Raw genomic sequence first — 13,823 nt, 5'->3', positions numbered from 1 at the left:
CCCTTCTTGTTGGAAAGGATGTTTAACGAAGGAATACCTGATCCCATTGAGGAATATGAGATTCCATCCTCACCAGTTCCTAGTCAAGGACCTACACCCTGCAAAACACCAATGAATGTTGCCAAACTAGTGGACTTCATGTCTTCTGAGGTCCGAACCACGATCATAGCAAAGCTGTATGGAGATCCTGAGTTATTCCTTGCACTTCGAGCATTCCTTAACGGAGAGCTACGAACGGGATTACCGCAGTTTGCGCAACCAAATAGGCCTGACTCGATTATGATTGATGGGAAAATCATGTGCAATCACTTGACTTAGATGGACACGAGTCTGTGATCGAGGTACCCATTAACGAATTAGGGCAGTATTTTGAAGGCGACGAGTCTAATGCGACCCTACCCATCACTACCAAGGGATTAACTATAAAGGGAATTCTTGATGGTGGTGCGGGAGTTAGCATCGTTACAAAAGATTGTTGGGAATCCATGGGAAAACCCCGCCTCAGTGTTACTAACATTGTGGTAAAGATGGCAAATGGTACCATAGCCAAACCTATGGGGATGCTCAAGGATCTTAAGATCAAAGTTCTAGGACACAAGGTACGACATACGTTCATTGTAATGGATTTCTCTAAACACCTTATGTCATATGAAATGATTTTAGGACGACCATTCATGAGGGAAGCACAAATGGTTCACGATTGGTCTAAAAATCATGTCTATTTGCAATTCCAAGACTCTGTCCTTAGAGTGGATTTGGTGACTGGTAAGGTACACCCCTTAGGGAGTAAAACCATTATTGATCATCGCTCTGACACCACAGTTCACTCGGCCCCACTACAATATTGTTACACTTGTAAGAAGGATACAGACATTGGCCAAGATTCTCCTTATATGGATGTGTTACCGGGTATGACGGAATCAGACAATGTGGATTGGGTCCACCTAGCATCAACCATAGACACTTGGGGAAATAGGGGGACGACCTGGGTGACACCTGAGGGGGATGAAATGCATGTACCCTTAAATATGCTACAAGCAATGCATATCGCTTCCGACAAGACTCATCCTAAGGTAACAAAGAAAACATACAAGTGGGTCCCTAAAGCTTCTTTAGTGACCATAGCTAGTGCTAAAAAACAGAAGCCTTGTAAGAAACGTACCACTCGCTCCAAGAAAAGTAAGAAAATGTTGCGATGGATCCCTAAACGACTATTGGAAGCCCAAGGCTACTATCAAGGAAATGATCAAATCTGGGTGCCAAAACGTAGATTGTGCTCTTACCTATCACCTGACCCAAGTGAGCCCAATCCCGTAGCTCCAAAACGAATCAATGATCGTGGAAAGGAAAAAATCACAGAATGCTACACACCCGCTCCCGAGCTAGTTTGGGTACCAAAGAAAGAACGATTTGTTCCACCTAGCTCAGGAAGGGGAGAGTCCCATGAAGATTCTAGCTCATCATGTAATACATCCATAGAGGTAAAAGCTTCTACACAGTCTCCATCTATAGTAGTGGACCTCCATGAAGCTACAAAAGAATCCACACCTCCCAGTGTTCAAGAATCACCTAATGAACCACTTCAAGTTCGATCCTGGGAGAGTACCTTACCACCGTTGCAACTTGACAAGGCACCTAGGGTAATAGAAAACTACTGGCAAAAATCCTCACCTATTACCAACTGGAACAATTGGTTTCAAAGGGTGGCAAGCTCATTTCAAACAGTATGATCTACCCAAGGAAGGGGGGAGTGTTTGTGGACATCCATTATTCACTTGTTTCCCTCTCAACCTTTTTCCCTGACCTCTCAATTCCAATATTAGGGAATGTACATATAAAGCTTTATACTCACAAAAAAAATAAAAATAAAGAGCAAGAGAAATTAGCAAACGAGTATGCACATTAAAAGTCAAAACATTGACTCAGACCTACACATGTCACATCTGGTACAGTGAAACAGAAACCTATGCCATGAAACACCTTTGATCCTCATCACTTGAGTGATGCAGGGTAGGTAAGATTAGTACGATAGGAGTGTTTCTGTTTTAGAGTTGAGTGATTAGAAAAGTTCTCTTTTCCCACTGATGTGCCTCCTAGAGGTATTGTTTGTGTTTCATAGTGTGTACAGGAGCGTGTTGCTATTGATAGGATTTGGACCTTCATGGAACCTTCAAATCAAGCGCGACCATCAACACAAACAGGTGTTTCTTGTCCATTAGCATTGCCGTTATCTTTTTGCATCTATGTTTGTCTGCTTTGATTGTGATTGGTAGCATAATATTCAGTGCATTTGCTTAGTATCAAACATTTAATTCAATGTAATGTTTTGTCATAATCACTTGTCTAGGTTTAAAAATCAAGCAGTCCGACTAAGCTAGGTATTAGAAATCTTCTCTTAATACCATGGGGAATGCCTTCCTAATAAACAATGGTTACTTAGGTTCTTAATCCGATTTAGGCAGCATTGTATGAAATGTACTAGGGCTTTCTAGTGGGCTTGACCCTATTGACCTTTAGCTTAAGTATTATAAAGGGAGTTTACTAATGTGATGAGCCTGGGAGTGTAACAGTGTTATATGACCCCCCAAAGTTACAAAATTAAAATGCTGAAAATGAACAAACAAAAAATCAAAGTGCCACAATGTAAAATTTTAAGCTGGAAGAGAAATCTCAGCTTGATTTGGTACTTCACTCACATGTATCGCCTATGGTACTAGAGCCCTAGAGGTTCCCAGTGTGGGCGCTTTTCCTTGAAAAGCAAAAAACCCAAGGCATACAAAATAAGCACCCACTTCATAATTGAATCAATGTGAAAAGACTTTGGGGGGTCAAAGAAAAAGTAATCAGTCAGGCGATGATTTCATGAGAAATTCCTTTTATGGTAGCTTAACTACAAAGTTTTCTAGATATAGCCTCTAGTCAGCCCTCGAACATGAATACTTGGCTCTCGCGATTAAACAACTTAATTGACCACAGAAATTTAAGAAGCTTACCCATGGTATTAATATTCGATCTCTAGTGCTTTTCGACCGTCAAATTAGCGACCCCAGACTTGTTTAATTTTCTACCTTTACATCTGTTTATGCATTTGATTACATTGCAATTTAATGTTCATTGCTAACAAATTGTTTGAAATTCTTTTACCAATCTACCTAAAACTGCATATGCTTTTTAAGAGAATGCAATTACTGTGCCAATGTTGTTTGATTTTGCAGTGACTGAAGAAGGCTAAGGACATTCATCTCAAATGCTCTTCCACCTCGACGAACCAGCTTCAACTCAATAGCTTCCGAGGACGGAATCTACATCAGGAAGGGGGGCATGTTAACCCTCACGGCTCACGGACACCCCATCACCTACGATGGACGCGTATTATGTATTTGGTAGAGTCAGGTACCGGGCTTGTCGGACCAATAGGGAAAGGTAGAGTGATCGCCGATGAGAGGCGCACTTTAACTTGGACATTCAAGGGATTAGTTGGTTAAGCATGGGCGCCCAAGTGTGAATGGGGTGAGCTCCTATAAAAGCCAACTAAACCTAATTTTTACTCATTCTCTCATTTGTGCAATTGAAGAGTGCTCTTGCTCCATCTCCATCTTCTTCTTCTTCACCTCCTTGTGTGTGTGTGCGAGAGAGAGAGAGAGAGAGGGAGAGTGTGTGTGCGATCGAGCATTACGAAGGCACGACGGCGGCGAAGCGGTTGAGCGCGGCACGACTGCAGCTTCTTCTTCATCGCGGCGAGGAATCCACCACGAAGGCGAGCGTAGAGCGGTGAGTGACACACCCTTTGTTTTCTTGAGCTTGTTAGTTTAGGCTTGTTGTGTGCTTGGAGCCGTTTGTGGCTCGCATACGGTGTATTGGCAAGTCCCTTGCTTCGACAGTGCGACAAGGAGCGCACAGTTGGGGACAACATTTAATCTTAAAACCTCTCTTTAAATGAGATCTAGGTTACATTCCTTGGTTGTCTACAGAGTGGTTGGGCAGGTTTAAGCTGGTTACTGAAAATGATTACGTTTTACTTTTTCATTTACTTAATGCTGGTGATAACATTCCATTTGAATTAAAAAAGAAATAGGGTACTCATATGCAGGAAAGCTTAAACATGTTCATAAGGTTTACTTGAATTTATTTGAGACTTATTGTGACTTGTCCATGGTTTTTCTTGAAATATTTTTGAAAAAACAAACAGACTTTGGTCATTTAAATAAATAATAATAATAATAATAATAATAAATAAAAATATATATATATATATATATATAATGATTTCCAATTCTCATGAAATGCATACTTGTCTGATATAGGAATCAAGCAAATTAAGGATGGTTGCGCAGATTAGAGTGAATACTAGCCCAAAAAAATTAAAGCAATTAATAACAAGTTACAAATGGCCAAATTGGAGCACAAATCACCAAAAATAGAACCTTATAGGACTAGAGAATTCGTGCCTAGAAACGCTAAAGCCTCTCTCAAACCTATCAATGTGATTGATCATAATAGGCATTGCTATAGAACATCTCCAGAAGATAACATGACATACCCAGATTGACATTAAGCATCAATGAGAAAAGAAGTTCGTATCTATTTGATATATAGATATGAAGATCGAGATTGAGCATGTACCAGTGAGAAAACATGTAGCTAAACTAAACTTAAGAAAGCATTGACAAACTCAAAAAATACAAAAAGCATCAACATATTATAAAAATTAAACTGCACTATTGACCTAATAATTGTGTATGGGTGTCGTCCAATTGTCTAAGCCACAGGGCAATGTTTGTGTCAAGCTACATAAAACCAATGTGAATAGTTAAACATTTCATCTGAAGCACCACATATTGAAAATGCTAAGTATACAGTGCACGCCATGTAGAAGTGCCATACAAAAGTATGGTGGAGAGTTGGCACTATGGTCTCTCCAGAAATAATAAGAAACACAAGTCGTGCCTTGCCCCACCCCATAGCATTTATGTGTTGCGAGAAGCAAACATATAGGCATAGGGAATTGGATACTGATAACGGACCTTGCAATGTAGTCGAGCTGAAGTCGTGCTTGTATAGTCGGTGAACGTCCACTATTGTGAATCTATTTTATTTTTGCGACACATAAAACCGAAGTTAATAAAAATACAAAAGATCCAAGAGATAGATTAAACTTAAAGAAGCACACAAAACTTTATGTTCTAGGTTGTAGACCATGTAGGGTTTACAATAGTGATGAGTTTGCTATTCCTGCTATATGATGGGTAGAGACACACGACTGCAATGCACAGCAAATTAGAACGGCGTACCTCAACAACCAGGCAGCAACGGCTTGGAGGGAGCAAGCACTCTATCCTCCCCCTTGGGGAAATGCAAAGGAAGCCCATCAAGAGCTTCTTGTGCATTTCATGATGAGTGTACAAAAACTGAACCAAAAATGAATGTGAAATTTACAAGCCATTTACTTGGAAGTCGAGCTCAATAGACTTGGATAATGTCTTGCTTATAGATTGGATTTTGAGCCTGACTTTTGTACTAGCAATATGTACACTCTTTAGTGTGTAAAATAATGGCCTTTTTCTTACGATAAACCGCTTAAAAGAAATTTTCATAGCAGTTATGCCATCAAAGCAAATGAGAGATTGGTAGATCTAGTAGAACACACATTCTCCTCAAAATATCCCACCATAGACAAATCGTACATACTCCCAAGTGCTTTCCTTCAACCTCAACAAATATTTGACAAGAAACAGAGCAGATGGATCAAAAGAAGCAATTGCCTTAAAACTCCCATAGGAGATCCATACAACGTTGGTGTCCATCTTTGCAAACTTCCCATCTGCTAGGTATATCTCTGATAGGTATATCTACATAAAGCCTCCTGGAATCCTGAGAAGCATCATATATAGAGATAGACTACCTCTTTGTAAAACTGTAAAGCTCCTCTTCAAATGTTGATGCGATTGAATATAAGCTCTTCTTTTGAAGCACCCTCAGATTTGGGTCGTTCCAACACAAGAAAGTGCATGTAGACATGATGAAAACATTGCCACAAACCTCAACTAACAAGGGAAAACAAGTTTACTCTGAAAATGAAGGGCTGATAATGATAAGAAGAAGAAGCTTACATGTATGTCAACCTACAAGGGCTCATATATAAAGCAATGTGATTGATCACCACAAAGAGGCGGAGGGGAGTATCTTGTGCAAACTTGTGATAAGGTTGAAGACGGCCACGACATACTACCCATTCGATGAGATCAAGCGGCACATGAGCCCTCCACTTCCTGCCACTGCAGGATAGAGAAGGTGGTCTTGGAAGTGGGTGGTGATGGAGACTTTGGCAAGTAGGAAAAGACCCAGCACTACAATCGTCAAGTTGTGAGGGTGGAACCTCCGTCACAAAGGAGCTGATATCCATTGCATAAGCCGCTAGTTGCCAAAGATCCGAAATATTCATATCATACGTTGCTAAAACTAACCAAGGGCTCCTCCAGAGATCGACGACATTGGCATCCATGGAGCCGCTTAGCACAGCCTCCGAGTCCTGTGCACGTTACCGCAGAGAGGAGGTGGCATGGCATCGAAACCCTGTATGTCCCCTCTGCCAAGGTCGATCGCTCTTTCTGCTCCTTCTCTTGGTCCTCTTCCTTTCTCTGCTGCCAAGGAGGACCCGTATACAGGATCGAAGCCACATTAAGCAGCATTCTTTCATAAAAGAAGAAAATTGATCAAGAACATGCGACCTCAAGAGCTGATGTAGAAGTTTCCTTTATTCCAACGTTTGCTTGAGAGGATTCTTGCTTGCAAGATTTTGGAGCGTATCATTCATCCGCTATTTTGGAGCTCACTAGTCATCCGCCCGCACGCGAGCGATCATGCTGCTCTTGAGGGCAATATAGCCATGGCCTTCTCTTTTTCTCAACCTTACTTTTTAGAGTGTTGAGACTTGATTTTAGCTAGTTGTTGGGTGGATCCCCTAGTGCAGATCATCTAGGCTATGGAGAGAAAAATGGTGAGTGGATTCCTTAGGCTCACCAAGTAAATATTTATTGCTCTTCGACACTGCAAAAATAGCTTACATCCTGCTCACCCCGTTGCTCATCAATGGCACCCCCTTATTTTCTATGGCGGTGTCCTCCTTCTTTTACTCATCAACTCTCGTAGTAGTTGCTTCTTCTGCTGCTCACTATCAACCAGCATCACCTCATCTCTTTTGTGCCTTTGCTCCATTGCCACAATTACAACTTCTGCGCCTTCCGTCGCCCCCTTTAGTTGTTGCTTGTCGGCTTTTTTTTATTCGTTTGTAGAAGCCGCCCTCCTTCCGTGCTCTCTTCCTCTGCTCTCCCAGCCTGTCCACGATCAGTGCCCACCCCTCGACTGCAAACTCTTGTGTCTTTTGTTTCCTTCTTGCTGTGCTTGCCGGCCTTGCCCTGCTCACGCTCGTCGTGCAACGCTCATCCCTCCTTCCAACAGCTCGCATTGGGGGGTCTTTGTACTCTCCTATCCTGCTGCTCGTCTTTGTCGGTCACCCTCATCAGCCGACCATCTAGCGTTGCCTCGTTGCAAGCGGAACTTTTTTCCCATTAACTAGTGCTCTCCCTTCTTGCAGACCAACTAGCATTGTATGTCGCCTTTTAACTGCATGTTGGCTTCATGCTTTCGACCTACATACTTAACTGGCGATTCTGGATGCCGTTCACTTTTATTACGTCGCTTGATTAGGCTTGTTGATTTTGTATTGAGACTAGTGATCTCGCGCAAAAACAGTGGCTTAGATCATGCCAAGGGGTTGGATGTGGGCTCAAGAAACCATGAAAGCACCTTAGCTCACCAGGTAATCACAAGATAGTAGGGGGTTGTTCTGGAGGGTGTGACAATGATAACAAGTGGTGAGGGTCACTTGGTACCTGTCTACCCATTCATTGTAGCCTATTCTATTAAACTTTGATGTTTGGATGGTGGAAGATACTGAACTCTCCTTCACCTACCAGAGGAGACACACCTACTCCTCCTAGATTGCCAGTTGTACTTTGTGTACTTGATGAATCAATTCATTAATTTGTAGTGTTCGATCGATTTTTCATATCGTGTATGGAAAAATAAAGCAAACACACACACACACACACACACACACACACACACACACACATTACTTTTGAAGGATACATCGGCTTTTACAATTACAAGGATTGTAATCTACACCCAAACTCCAGGACTATGTGTTTGCTTGGACAACACAACTAAAGTATGGGATAGGACATGGCCTTGGTTTCTTATACTCTCTGGGGAGACACATAGCCAACTCTCCACCATACTTTTGTATGGCACTTGTGTGTGACATGCACGATATAATGATATGCAGTTTAACTCTTTGATTCATTGCATGACAAAAAGTTTAACTATTCATATTGTTTTCTTATAGCTTAACAAAAGCGATGTCCCCTAACTTTACACAGCCGAGCGCGACTCATACTTGATCATCAGGTCAATTTTGGACTCCCATTTTTCTAGTTGTCCATTGCCTCCATATTTTTTCAAGCGCCTATCTCTCTTCACTACTATCCATCATAGACTTGGACAATGTTCCCGACAAACTTCTCCACTAGGCTGACCAAGCAAATCTAGTTTATGCCCTATAAAACACACACAAAAATACCCAAAAAAAATCGAAAAAAATCAACCAAATTGATCTTACAAATTCATGTCATCAATTAAACAAGCGAATCAAACTCCCGAGTCTCTCCCTCCTCGCGGATGAGAAATGGCATGCAGGGAGCTAGAGTACTACACGCCCTTCAGAGAACCTTCCCAGCGCTCGGAAAACAGAGACGTCAAGGTAAGCTCTTTATTGTGAATTCATGATTCTGGTGGATTGAGCTCACATAGCTTGCTTTACAGAGAGGCCCTGGCTCTTCCAACTTCAAGCTTACACAAGTAAGAGAGCCTCTGTGGATGGGTTCGCCCCCTCAAAATCGTACTTGGGTCCGTGAGGATCTACGAAGGACTGATTTTACTCAGAACGACAATGATGGAAAGCTTTCTACATGTGGGGCTTCACTAAATCGCACCGCACTTCTAGCACTGATCAAGTCATGTGTCAAACAGAAGGACCTTCTTCAGGGCAGCAACATCCATGCGCATGTCCTTGAAAAAGGAATGTTGAAAGGTGATGTTCCCCTTGGCAACGCACTCCTTAGTATGTACGCCAAGTGTGATTCCATTGAAAAGGCCCAAGAAATCTTTGATATGCTGCCAACACGGAATATTGTAACATGGAATGCTTTGATAACCGGATACACCCAACAGGGGCTTGGTACAGAAGCTTTGAAATGCTACGACCGTATGCGAGCTGAGGGCCTCTCCCCAAATGAAGTTACCTTTCTTTGCATTTTGAAAGCGTGCGGCAGCATAAGAGCAACAGAGAAGGGCGAAGCCATACATGAGGAGATAAACAAGCAGGGGATATTGGAAAAGAATATCCTGGTAGGCACGACACTGGTGGACATGTATCTAAAGTGCGGTGAACTTGCAAAAGCTCGAGCATTGTTCTGCAAGCTTCCACAAAGGGATGTGATTCTATGGAATGCAATTATTGCCGGTTATGCCCAGCATGGTCTTGGTTATGAAGCTTTGAGCTGCTTGGAGCAGATGCAAAATGAGGGGCATTCTCCAAGCATTGTCACTTACATTTGCATTTTGAAAGCTTGTGGTAGTGTACGCGCAATTGAGAAAGGTGAACAGATACATGCTGAGGTAAACAAACAGGGGTTATTAGAAAAAGATAGCGTGCTTGGCACTGCGTTAGTGGATATGTATGCAAAATGTGGTGTCCTCTCAAAAGCACAAGAAGTGTTTGATAAGCTTCCAAAACATTCTTTAGAAACATGGACTGCACTGATTGATGGTTATGCTGAGCACGGGCAAGGCCATGAAGCACTAAGATGCTTTGAAACGATGCAAGGCAAGAACTTTTCCCCAGACAGCGTCATTTTTGGTTCTGTATTGAAAGCTTGCGGCAGCATAAGAGAACCCCAAAAGGGGGAAGAAATACACGCAGAGATAAGAAGGTATGGGCTATTGGAAAAGGATGTCGTGCTAGGCAATTCGTTGGTGGACATGTATGCTAAGTGTGGGGCTTTTGCAAAGGCAGAAATACTGGTAGATGAGCTTCCATTGCCAAATGTAGTCCGGTGGAATTCATTATTAACTGGATATGCCCAGGAAGGGCTTGGTAATGAAGCAATAAGCTGTTTTGCACGAATGCAAGATAAGGGCTTCTCTCCGGATCTAGTTACTTTTATTTCCATTTTGAAAGCCTGTGGGAGCATAGGAGCAATTGAGAAAGGTCTAGAAATTCATGCGGAGATTGACAAGCAGGGCTTATTAGAGAAGGATAATGTCCTTGGCACCGTATTAGTGGACATGTATATGAAGTGTGGTGTGCTTTCCAAAGCGCAGAGGGTGTTCGGCTGTCTTCCTGTAAAGAGTGTTGCCACATGGACTGTCCTTATTTGTGGGTACGCCCAGCATGGGCATGCTGAGTTAGCTCTTAGCTGGTTCCAAAAAATGCGAGATGAGGGCTTCTCTCCAAACGCCGTCACCTTCATCGGCCTTTTTAAAGCTTGTGGGATCTTAGGAGCAGTTGAGAAGGGCAAAGCAATGCATGCTCAGGTAAGGAGGCAGAGGTTTTTGGAACAGAGTAAAGCGCTAGGGACTGCCTTGGTTGACATGTACGTTAAGTGTGGCGCACTTAGAGATGCCAAAAAAGCATTCGATGAGCTTCCTGTGCAGGATGTAGCTACACGAACGGCAATAATAGCTGGATATGCTCAGGTGGGCCGGATGGAAAGGGTTTTCGACCTATTTTTGAAGATGACAGGAGAAGGTGTAGAACCGAACGGGGTCACCTTTCTTGTCTTGTTGAGTGCATGCAGTCACGCAGGTCTAGTTGAAGAGGGGCAAATATACTTTGATACTATGAGCACAGCTTATGGTATTTTTCCCACTGTAGAACACCGCATCTGCATGATAGATATGTTCTGCCGGGCAGGGAACTTCAACAAGGCAGTTGGTATAATCGAGGTTGCACCAGCTTCTGACCATGTATACCTTTGCTTAGCAATGATGGGTGCTTGTCGGACATGGGGAAATTTGCAACTTGGTAGTTGGGCCTTTAACAAAGCAGTTAAGTCAGGTGAAGGGTATGCGGCAGCATATGTCTGCATGAGCGATCTATATGCAGCTGCTGGCATGGAAGATGAGTGACTGAATGATGCATGATGAACCTCTTGTTTTTTGTTTTCAGAATACGGTTTATCTTAATCTACGGAGATCTTCCAACCTGTTCGGAATTCCATGAGAAAGGGGCAAAGAGAAGGGCAGGGCATCGGAAAGTACTGATGGAAAGGGTAACCTCCATTTCTGCAGCTGGTATTTGAAAGCTTTTGGACATTGAACATCACACTGTTTTATGTGTGCATATTCAGACGCTTGGTCATTGCCTCTGGTGTAGAATGTGTGAAGTGTTTATGTCATGAAGAACACAAAAGCTTCCAAGTGTACGAGATCAAGTTCAAGAAAAGCTGGAGGCATAACACTACAAGCAAGCCACAATTTCACTCACTAATACAGGAAGTGTTGATTGTAAATGACGATAGCACAAATTTGGTACTTGCAATTAAGCTTCGAGTGTTCATAGAATTGGTCCTTTAACAGCACATTTGCCAAGGTCTTAGCTTGTTGGGTTGTATGACATGATGCAGAAGTTTGGTTGGCCATTGTGTTGCGATCATAGTCATAGGAGATGGGGGTGAAGAAAAGTTTGGGATTTTGTTGAGCTATCGGAGCGGGACCATGGAGCACAGATGGCAGGCACGAATAGGGTGCATAGAGCGCACCGTGCTTGCCATGGAGTCGACATGGAATTTGAGAGGCCTAGACAGCCACGGGGTGTGTAGCCCGGCACACTAAAGACTTTGGCATGCTCAGCCAGTGTCCGGCCAAGTGTGGATGGCCAGGTCTATATAAATGGGGCTCCTACAGTTGGGTGGAGAGATCTTATGTCAGTGCTCCTATGTCAAGACTTTGGCATGCTCAGCCAGTGTCCGGCCAAGTGTGGATGGCCAGGTCTATATAAATGGGGCTCCTACAGTTGGGTGGAGAGAGCTTATGTCAGTGCTCCTATGTCAGAGAGCTCTCAGGATAGCTCTTCCAGGAGGCTTATGCCTCATGATATCACATCGTAAATTTCATAGAATTGTGCCTTTTCTTGATATATTGTGGAAAGCATTTTGTGATGTTTGGAAGGAAGGTGGAGAGACATTATGCTCTGATTTCCAAAACGATACACAGAGTTGTTTAATGGCTGAATTTTTATTAATAACAGGAGATCTGAGCCAGTTTGCCATTAGGATCTGAAGGGATTCTTGCATAGTGCAGTTGGGAATAATAAGGCCTCGCATGGTGTTGTGTACACTGTAGGAAACAATTAGGGTGGTGGTTGCTTACAAGGGGTGTGTTCAAGCCTTTGATGGGTTGAGGATCATTTCAAGTGGAATATTCTGAACTAACAGCTACAAATATTCAGTTCAAACCCATGTATAACCAGGTGAAAAGTGTGTGACCCACTCATTAATGTTCTACTTCATAGAATTAGGAAAACAAATGTCAACTATGCCTCACAGTGGTCCCTCTTACAAGAAACAGAAAGCAAAAAGGTTTTCCATCATTAACTTGCCCTGTGGTACTAATCAACGAGCTTTATCTGATGGTGCACAATTGCTTCCAAGGTGTCCATGCTTTACTAAGGCCTTATGTGGGCCAAAACGATGCAATGCAGTTGAAAGTATGCCAAGTAACTTGTGGAGGAATTTATCAAAGATCTCCATCATGTAGCATTGAAATGTGGCCCATTTGGGTACTGCATAATCCAAATTGGCATCACCGGGTACAGGAAGGTATCTATTTAGCTCTATCTTTAGCTGTTATCTTCAACTGATTGTACCTATCAGTAATCGCCTACAAATATTGTACATCTTTTGCTTAGCTGATATGATGTCTAAAGTTAGTGGCAGTGAGTCCCTGATGGTCTCCACATTAAAGCTTTCAATACTCACACATACCTGGATATTGCCATTTTCCCCTCCTAGTGGAAACAGCCAATCATTAGTGCTATGAACTTCAGCTATTAAACCTATCTTAAGCAGGTAATTATCGGTTTCTTCTTTGACCTTCTCAGCATTGTATGAGCCTAGTCCCACTATACAGCTAAGAGTATTAGTGATATTATTTTAGCAAAATTTATGGAACAAGCTAGTAACGTTGCAAATACAAGGTTTTTTTTTGGTGGTAATAGGTTGGAATTTGGTGAAGTATCCACCAATGTTGATACTCCTCAAATGGAGGAGAAAATTTTGGAAAAGTAATTCACTTGCCTAAATAAAAGAAGAAACGTTCCTAATGGGATTTTTGCTCTGTCCATAAAATGTGACCTCAATTTAACACCACCAAGCCTTAATTGTACTAAATTTTGGTAATTCCTTGTTGATTCATTTTGAAACATGTCCAGATCTACACCCATCAACAAGTGAGTGTATTGTGCTCAGTCTTCACTAGACCTTGCACTACGTGGTGCCTAGATCAAATTAAATTCCCTAAAGCCATTCATATAAAAGAGCAATCACTAAAGACTTCAAGTTGTTTTTTAAGCCTCGACACAAAAAGGAGTTTCACCAAACACTAAGAAAAATGAGTGAAGCCTACCAATGGAAATAGTGGAATCCAAAAACAATACCTCAAAGCCTTCAACACAAAGCAAGGGGTAGGGAATGGCCGTGCAG

General features: G+C 42.3%; 1 protein-coding gene across 1 annotated transcript; it reads left to right on the top strand.

Moving 5' to 3' along the window:
- The first annotated feature begins 8,664 nt into the window (after positions 1-8,664).
- On the top strand, positions 8,665-13,299 carry LOC147418239 (pentatricopeptide repeat-containing protein At2g33680-like). Its single transcript, XM_086506963.1, has 2 exons — positions 8,665-8,821; positions 8,884-13,299. The coding sequence occupies exons 1-2, from the start codon at positions 8,747-8,749 to the stop codon at positions 11,248-11,250; spliced, it is 2,442 nt and encodes an 813-aa protein (XP_086363089.1). The 5' UTR covers positions 8,665-8,746; the 3' UTR covers positions 11,251-13,299.
- The last annotated feature ends 524 nt before the right edge of the window (positions 13,300-13,823 follow it).

Source organism: Adiantum capillus-veneris, chromosome 30 (genome assembly GCF_014529385.1).
Source record: "Adiantum capillus-veneris isolate H3 chromosome 30, ASM1452938v2, whole genome shotgun sequence".
Classification (NCBI taxonomy): Eukaryota; Viridiplantae; Streptophyta; class Polypodiopsida; order Polypodiales; family Pteridaceae; genus Adiantum; species Adiantum capillus-veneris.
This window is presented reverse-complemented; position numbering and strand designations above follow the sequence as displayed.